Source organism: Tetrahymena thermophila, assembly GCF_000189635.1.
Source record: "Tetrahymena thermophila SB210 genomic scaffold scf_8254431, whole genome shotgun sequence".
Lineage (NCBI taxonomy): Eukaryota > Ciliophora > Oligohymenophorea > Hymenostomatida > Tetrahymenidae > Tetrahymena > Tetrahymena thermophila.
This window is the reverse complement of record NW_002476212.1, coordinates 918-10,260: the sequence shown is the minus strand read 5'-3', so window position 1 is coordinate 10,260 and position 9,343 is coordinate 918. Positions and strand designations below refer to the sequence as shown.

At 21.8% G+C, this 9,343-nt stretch overlaps 3 protein-coding genes across 3 annotated transcripts; 1 reads left to right on the top strand and 2 right to left on the bottom strand. All coding sequences in view use genetic code 6, as the record gives it.

Moving 5' to 3' along the window:
- Positions 1-68: 68 nt before the first annotated feature.
- On the bottom strand, positions 69-961 carry TTHERM_000311946 (transmembrane protein, putative; the record flags this gene model as incomplete). Its single annotated transcript, XM_012799714.1, has 4 exons — positions 69-392; positions 577-605; positions 655-681; positions 796-961. The coding sequence occupies 4 exons, from the start codon at positions 959-961 to the stop codon at positions 69-71; spliced, it is 546 nt and encodes a 181-aa protein (XP_012655168.1).
- Positions 962-3,201: 2,240 nt separating this feature from the next.
- On the top strand, positions 3,202-7,317 carry TTHERM_00311940 (ubiquitin-activating enzyme E1, putative; the record flags this gene model as incomplete). The annotated part of the gene is made up of 15 exons (XM_001033377.2): positions 3,202-3,300; positions 3,363-3,858; positions 3,990-4,030; positions 4,246-4,880; positions 4,939-5,088; positions 5,141-5,283; positions 5,341-5,450; positions 5,503-5,769; positions 5,817-5,900; positions 5,950-6,234; positions 6,295-6,361; positions 6,426-6,664; positions 6,757-6,880; positions 6,938-7,097; positions 7,149-7,317. The coding sequence occupies 15 exons, from the start codon at positions 3,202-3,204 to the stop codon at positions 7,315-7,317; spliced, it is 3,069 nt and encodes a 1,022-aa protein (XP_001033377.2).
- A 684-nt stretch (positions 7,318-8,001) lies between these two features.
- Positions 8,002-9,114, bottom strand: TTHERM_00311930 (proteinase inhibitor I4 serpin; the record flags this gene model as incomplete). Its single annotated transcript, XM_001033376.2, has 1 exon — positions 8,002-9,114. The coding sequence occupies one exon, from the start codon at positions 9,112-9,114 to the stop codon at positions 8,002-8,004; it is 1,113 nt and encodes a 370-aa protein (XP_001033376.2).
- Between the last annotated feature and the right edge of the window lie 229 nt (positions 9,115-9,343).

The following is a 9,343-nucleotide window of genomic DNA, read 5'->3' as shown; positions in this document are numbered from 1 at the left end:
TAATTGATTTATATTATTAACATAAAAATAGTTTAAAATATTTTAACTGACTTTTGCTAACTAATTCATCATCCTGTATGGTTTTACAATGGATCTACTAATGTTTTATAACCTCCAAGTCTAGCCAATGATGCAATTATCAAAGAAATATTAATAAGTTGCAAAAAGGCATAAATACCAAATAAAATTTTATTCTTTTCATCTCCAAATTTAATTTTTAAACCTATCATGATTACATAGAATAGGAAATGAATCCAAATAATAGCAATTTCATAACCATAAGGTCCATAAAGTAAGGCCATACCTACACAAATTGTATGGAAACCATAATAAGGGTAGAAGAATCTATCGAATTCGTAGTAATTAATCCTATCCACAAGAGCTAACTCTTCCTTTTATTATGTTTAAAATATTTATAAATTATTAATTATAGTGAGCTTAAATTTTTTAATAATTCTCTATTTCTATTTAAAATTTTAGCTGTTTCTATTTATCGTTGTTTTAAGTAATAAAAATGGAAGAAATTTTCCAAAAATAATAAGTCTAAATATGAAATTTTAATATAAAATCTTTTACTTATTTCTAACCTTCTTGGCCACTTGCAACTATAAATAAAAAATATATTTAGATACTTTCAATAGTTTAAAAATTTACTTTGTTTTCCTTCAGCATAGCTTAAACCTTTTCAATAAATAAATTACATTAAAACATTAATACATTCACTTAAACTCAATTTTAAAAATGAGTGAATCTTTTTAGAAAAATTAAAGTTTAAAAGTTAGTTAGTTTGTTTACTTTCTCTGTATTTTCCTCTAATGGTTCCAATAGCAATTATTGCTAGGTATATAAGATAAATTAAGAAAATTTCTGCAACCATTCCCTTTCTGTAAGATTCAACATTATTACCATCAACGTCATAACGGAATGCAGGAATACGCATATTCCAATAATAAGTAGTCATTCTATATTTGTGTTTTGAAATAAATGCTGATTTATCTAAAATGATTTTAAAATTTACTTGGATTATTAAAATAGTTCCTATTTTTTTTTTGAAAAATTATTTAAATTACTTTTTTATTTATTATTTTTTGAAAAAAAATTATTCCTTTTAAATAGAAATTTAATTTATCAAATAAATCTTTTTTTCTTATTCATTTTGTTTGCTTTAGTCTCATTTTTATCAGATAATATATTAAATGCAAATATACTAATACATATATGAATGAATGAATGTAGGCATGCATATATACTACAAACATCAAGAAAGCATACATACATACATACTTTGATTTCATAAATTTAAAAATTCTTTGATTTTTTAAATTAAAATCCTTTGATCCAGCAAGCCTTCTCAGTTTTCACTTATTCTATTCAGTAATTAGAGTATATTAAAAATAAATATTTTTCTTACTAAGGAATTTCTTCAATTATATATTTCGTTTACATTTGAAACAGTTCTGTCTAAATATTAGTATAATTTCAAAATTTAACTTTGTCTATAACTTTAATTTATAAATTTTTGTTAATAATCAATTATCCTAATAAATACTATGATTAAGTCTTTTAAAAATTATTAAAAGAAATTAAGAATATATTTAAGTTTTAAATCATTAATGCTATTTCTATTTATTTACTATTTTGTAAAATTTTTATATTTAATATTTTCAAAAACAATTTTGATTCAATTATTAAGCTTTTACAAATATTTTTAAATCTTAAATTAATATTAATATTGATAATGATATAAATTGTTTGAATTTTTTGTTAAAAACTGGCTGCTAATTTATTTTTAAGACCCCATAAAAAATTAGGCGTTTTTTAGATTTAGATATTGTGTGTAAATACTAATAAGATTTTTTATTCATTTTAGAAAAATAGAATTATTTTTATCATATGTTGACAGAGTAATTGCAATATTTATTGGATGAAAAATATTTTAATTAATGTTTTCTCATTAGTTAATACATGTTCAATCTGCGAGCTTTTAGTAATAATTTTGAGATCTAAATGGAGATTATATTTTATAAGAAATTTAGGATAAAATAGTTTATTTTAAGATAATAAGAAATTTATTTACTTTTATGATAAAAAGAGTCAAATTATTTTTACATGTATTTTTATTTTTTTAATAGAAATAAATTGTTTATTTCTATAATTAAATTTGATAAATAATTTTAAATCAATTTTAAATTGTATGATTGATATTAATTATAAAAGAGGACTTACATTCAGTAAACCATTTTATTTAATAAAAATACTCTGTAAAATTTTTAAAGTTAAGGGTTTTTTTAGTTTATGGTAGCTCTTTATTTTATGTAAGCAAATTCTTAGATACTAGTTATTTAATTTACAGTTGAAATAAATATATTTTTATCCATAAAACCTTATATTTTGGAATTTATTTTTTCATTTTTAGTTTAATATTAATGGACGGATTTTGCTAAGTTGGTGAACTTTGAGAATCAAGTAAGCTTTTTTAGAATTAAAAGATATTTTATCCTTCTAAATTACTAAATTTAGATTCCCAAATTATTAAAATACAAAACAAATTATTTATAAAAAAAGGAAAATAATATTAGTGAAATATTTAAATACTTGTAAAAAAGTTAATAATACTAACGAAAGGTTAAACATACATTTAATTTAATTAATAATTATTTTAAGAATCTCAATAAAAATTCAGATTTAAAATTCCTTAAATGATTTAATTAAACTTCTTGATGAATTAAATATTTTAAAATAATAAATATATTATCTTTTACAATAATATGATAATAGCAAATTCGTTTTTTAATCCTTATTATTTGAATAAAAAATTAATGATTTTAATTTTGAAAATTAAATAAAAAATATTATCCAAATAACAATAGATTAACTAACTGAATTATGTTACTGATGAAATATACATTACATTTTTAACTAGCTATTTGATCAAAAATTTGAGCATGATATTTCTTTTATAGCTAAAATGGATATTATTTGCTTGCAAATTAATCGTATTAAGTGTCAAATTGAATAATATTAAATTGCAATTCCTTATAGCTTAAAGATTTTTGTCAAAATTTATCTTTAATTTATTAAATATTGAAGATCTGCCAATAAACACTTTAATTAAATTAAGATTTATAATTTTTCATAAATTAAAGGAATTTATAAGTTTAAGTGCATTAAAGTTCATTAAAATAAAAAGGATTATTAAAAATGTAGAAGGAAGAATATCATAATGATATTTCTATGTTCGGTAAGCTGATACTGGAAAAGCTAAAGAAATTAAGAATATTTGTTTGGGGAGCATAATCAGTAAATTTCTAATTCAAACCTATTAATCGACAACCTATTTATTTATTTATAAATTATAATAGCTAGGAGCTGAAGTCAGCAAGAATATTACATACTACTCAATAGATGAATTGGTTATTTATGACTAAGAAAAAATAGGATACGAAGATTTATCAGGAAGTACTTTTGGAAAAGAAGAAGATGTATAATAAGGCCTTACACGTGCAGAAGTCTGTTAAAAGTGGCTCAAGAAATTGTAGAATGTAGTTTAAGTGGAGGTTTGTTAACAATTTGTTCTTGAAGAGAGTCTCAAAAATATAGATGTCATTATATTAACTTAAATATTGAATGAAAAGCAAATGATAGACATAAATAATTATTGCAGAGAAAACAATATTGGTTTTATTTTGGTTGGAGTTTATGGTTTGTATTGCTATAGCATGGTTGATTTTGGTAATAATTATAAATTACATGATAGAGATGGAGAAGATACATATCCTTTTATGATTTCTTCCATTTCTAAATCTAACCCAGGAGTAGTCAATTTAGTTAATTAGCATAAGCACAATTTCTAAACAGGTATTTTACATTTTTTTTATGAATTAATTTGAACATTATTAGCTAATAATCATTATTATCATTATTATTATCTACAAATTGAGAGATTAAAATTGATTGCACAATATGTAGTTTATTTTGAATTATTATAGGTGATTTCATTCGTATTACTGAAGTAGATGGAATGTACTAGGTAATTTAATATATTTTTTTATATTTTTATTATTCAAAATTACTAAAAAAGCATTAAAATATAAAATTAAATCTATTAAATAAATTTTAAGTTTGTCAGAAAAGGCAAATTGATTGATTGATTGATTAGTTTTATTTGGAATTATGAATCACACAATTTTTAATCTACTTTTTTAGAATTAATTTACTTAATATTTAACTCTTTTAAATTTATAGGTAAACGGGTAAGAACCACGTCCTGTAAAAGTCATTGATGATTACAGTTTTAGCATTGAAGACACAACTTATTATGCTTAATATTAGAAAGGTGGATTTGCTGAGTTAGTTAAAGTTCCTCACAAGATTAAATTTAGCTCATTAGATTCCCTGATAAATGGCTCTAAACCTTAAATTCTTAATTCAAATTATAAAAATATAAAATTATTGCATATGTTTTGGAGGTGTTTGATTTAATACAAGACGCAATACGACAAGCTTCCTGAGATATTCAACGAAGAAGCTTATGAACAAATTTTCCAAATAGCATAAGCTATTAATGAGTAAAATAAAGAGAAATCTCCTGAATTTTATATAGAAAATATAGATTAAGGTTAGCTAAAGCTTTTAACAAAATATTGTACTGTTTAGATAGCTCCACTTTGCATAGGTTGGGCAGGTCTGATAACCAAAGAAATTTTATCATTCTGTGGCAAATATGAACCTATTCGTTAAATATTCCACATGGATTTCTTTGAACTGAGTCCAAAATATGAAGTTAAGGCTGAATAAGTTGAAAAATATAAAAATACAAGATACTACTAATAGGTAGCCTTAATAGGTTGTCAAGGATAAGAAAAGCTTATAAATTACAAGTATCATTATGACTTTAAATCTATGATATCTATTTTATTATTATTTGATATAAAAAAGAATTGGTATAATGGGAGCAGGTTCAAATGGTTGTGAATTAGCTAGGAATTTAGTTTTAATGGGTGCATGTACTGGAGAAAATGGTCTTTTAGATATATTAGATGCTGATACCTTTAAGACATTCAACCTACACTCACATCAATGGATTACGTATTTAATATTTTACCACCTAACTTTTCTTAAATTCAATTTATATATTTAGAGAAGACGCAGTTGATAAAAGCAAAGTTGAGGTGCTTTCTAAAAATATTTTAAGATTGAATCCTCAAACTAAAATTAGATGCACACAAAAACTTGCAGATAAATCTTCTGAAAATGATTTAGGAGATGACTATTGGAAAAATAGTAATTACATTTTTTAAATAATCATTTCAAATATATAAAAAATAATTTAATTTCTAGTTGATGTAATTTTTAATTGCACTGATAAGAAAACAGCCAAGTAATACCTTTTAGAAAAGTCATTATGGTACGATAAAGTTTTGATCGATTAGTCTCTTGATGCATTAAAGGTAAAATTAATTGAATTTATTTAATATCTAATAGAATATTTTTTTTTTTTAGGGAAGCACCCATTCTATCATACCTCACATTACAGAGATTCCTGATCTATAAAAAGATGACTTCCTTTCTGGAAGGTTTGATTTTGATAAAGACATTATCATGAATTATCCATACCTCTAAATCCATGATATAATTTGGGCAAAAGAAATATTTGAATAACTGTTTGTCGAAAATTTAAGAGAACTTAAATAGTACATTAATCATCCCTAATAATACATCCACTAATACTAAAGTCTTTTTAAATTGAATATGAACTACTAGACAAAAGTAAGTTTTAAATATTTAAAATAATATTTAATTGTTATTAAAAAAAGCTGTTAATAATCCATTGTCTAGTCACAAAAAAGAACAATTTAGAACTAAAAGATATTGTTTAATTATCTAAGGAAATATTTGAGGTAAATTACCCTTATAGAATATTTTTAATTTATATTTTATTTAATAAAGTTATATTTCAATGAGAGAATTTACAGATTAGTTGCCTCACATATCCCAGCAGAAAACTAAGAAGATGAAAAATTCTGGGTTGGTTACAAGAAAATTCCTTAAATAATACAATATAATCCACAAAACTAAATGATAATAAGATTTATATCAATTGTTACTCATTTATATGTAAGTTTATTTTAATTGGAAGTACCAAATGAAAAGTTGACAGAAGATAACATAAAAAAAATATTGCTAATATAATACAGTTCTGCTGAGGACTAATAACAATAGTACTGGAATCTGGTAATAAATATCTTTAGTTTAATTTAATTTAAATAAAATTTTAATTTATTTAATAATTAGTAATCATATGAGCTTAAAGATGAAAAGGATATTGAGAACTTTGAAAAAATTCTTCAGGAATGTGCAAGTAATTAATTAAATTATTGATTTATTAAAAAACATTTTTTTAAAATAAACAACTAATTTATTAGAACCAGCAATGATACCTCAGCTAAAAATAGGAATCTACAACTAAACCTCTGAATACTTTAGAGAAAAATACATAGATTTTCTCGATATATCATCTAATTTGAGGTCTTAATGCTATTAACATGGTAAAGTTCCCAGATATAAAGTTGAAAATATTGCCTTTGAAATGAATAGAAGATCTTTATTCCCTCAATCTATAATTACAAGTATGGCTGCATTAGAGCTTTTTAAATACGCTACAGTAATAATTTTGAATTCATTATTTTTTTATTTATTAAATAATTAAATTTATTTTTTTCTTTAGAGTTTAATATTTAATAATAATTTAAATAGAATCAAGACATATCTGATTACAGAAATATCAAATTTGATCTCACTTAGAATAAATTTGATTTTATTCCTCCTATTAAAGCTAAAATCATTTAAAAGGATCCTAATATTGTTTACATTCCTAAGCGTAATCTTTTTTTAAATTTATTTATTGCATTTTAACAATTTTAATTTAAAATAAAAGCTTTTACTGTTTGGGAAAAAATTATTGTTGATAAACCTGTAAGCATTGAAGAGCTTATTGATTCTTTTTCTAATATGTATAATGTCTCTATCAACTCTATTTATGTTAATAATGTCTAAGTATGGTAGTCTAATCCACTTGAATCAAAAGATAATTTAAAGTAATTAATTAATAAATATAATAAATATTTAAATAAATATTCATTAAAAAGCATTATGAAAATGAATCTCCTTAAAGCATATGAATTCGAATCAGGAACAAAAATGGCTAAAGGAATTAACTAACTGCCAATTATGATTACTGCAAAAACTAAAAATGATTAACCTGCAATGTTCACAACAATCAAATACATTCACTAATACGAATCAGAAAATAATTGAATATTTCTTAATATTAGTGATATTTAAGTTTATATCTATTACTTGTAAACTAAAAATTGTGTATTAAAATTTAACTTAAATAGCCTATAAAATATTTAGTTTTAGCAATTATTTTTACTTAAGTTTTTTATTAGATGTATTCTATTCTCGTTATTAAGTATTTTTAAATTTGTAAAATTATATTAAAAATTTTTTTAATTTTAAAAATTAATAAATTCTATCAAAATATTAAAATAAATTCTAAATAAGAATAATACCTTTTAATTAACTGTTAATAAAAATTTAAATTAATTTTCACTTTTGAAAATTTTAATAGATAAATTTAACATTCAAAATTTTTATTTGTTGATTCTATAATTGAATTTATTTTTTTTGTGTTTGGTAGATTTCCTAAGTTTTGAATAAAATAAATAGTTAAAATATTTATTCTATTTCAATTTATCAAAAAGTTTGCAAAATATGTAAAATCAAACTTAAAAATTCATCAAAGAACAAGAATAACTTATTAATATTGTTTATTATTAATTTTAATTTTTATTTTTAAACATCAGACTTTAATTAATTAATTAATTTTTGAATTGAAATTATTTTAGAAAAAATAATTTATTTATTATATTACTTTGATTTATTTAAAAATTAGCAAAATATCCAAGTATGACTTTTGTTAGTATATTAATTTTAAAGTCATTTTTAAGGGTTTACTAGTTTTCCTAAGAAAATAATCGTTTTTGATGGTATATGAGTTATAGTGAAGAGGAATGGTCTATCACAAATAACTTAAGGAGGTTCTTTAACTTTACTTAGTTAAGATATAATAATTGCAGTTGATGCAGCAGCTTCTGTTCCAATTTCGTCTACTTAAATTGTAGCTGAATGAAAAAGATCTTTTATATATAATTCTTCACATTCAGAAATGCTTTTAAAATCTGCTATGGGTAAAAAGGCTTAACTTAGACCAATTTATTAGAGCACATTTACTATGTTTTCTGATTTTCCATTTATTTTAAATTTCGGAAATCTTAATTTAATTTTAGTTTTTTAGGATTTTTTTAGCGCTTCTTACATTATTTCTAATGTCAAACTTTATTCTAATTATTTTAAACTCAAATCAGGTAAAAATACTTCCATAACAAACTCTTTATTTTTATAAGGAATCTATATATATTAAAATCCATTAAATTTTATATAGTTGTAAATTTCTGTTTTCATCATCATTTTCGTTAGAACTGTGATTTCTAAGTTACTTGGATCAAGGTAAAATTTCATATTTTATGTGTATTAAGCATCAAATTAATATAGCCACTATGCTTTAAGATACAAAGCATTTACCAATATCATATTTGTATTTTAATTCAAAAATCCACTCTAAAGGAGCTCTTTAACATTACCTTTAGTTTAGTCTGATACCTATTCATTAATATAAGCTCTCAAAGCTTCAGGATCTTTAAAGCTAACTTGTTAAAATCCTGATTTAAAGTATAAACTGATAAATTCTTTATACATTTAAGTAAGATTAGAAACTGATGCATATATTTTATTTGCATTTAAAATTGAGAATTCTTAACTTGAATGTTCAAACTGAGAACTGAGACTATTAATATGATAGCAAATTTCTCCAATATTCTTAAAACTTAAAACATTTTAAAACTCCTTCAAAGTCTATCCACCTGAACCTGCAGCCACCATAGATAAAGCTAAATAGATAGAACTAGGAGAAAAGAAAAAATTACTTTCATTGCCTATCTTTTCTAGATAGTTTATACAAAATTTTGAAATTGGATTTTATTTTGCTTCCATTTTTAAGTTTACTTTTATTTTTTCAAATTTTACTCTAAATTCAATAATTATAATTTTAAACTATTTATAATAAATAAGTTAACATCAAATGTATTTGAATTGATGATTAAAAAAAAATAAATCTTAAATTAATGTGAGAAAATTAAAAAAAATTTGAATATAAAAGAATATAAAAAAATCTATCGTAATTTATAAATCTCTAATTTATAAGCAAACATTTATTCAAATA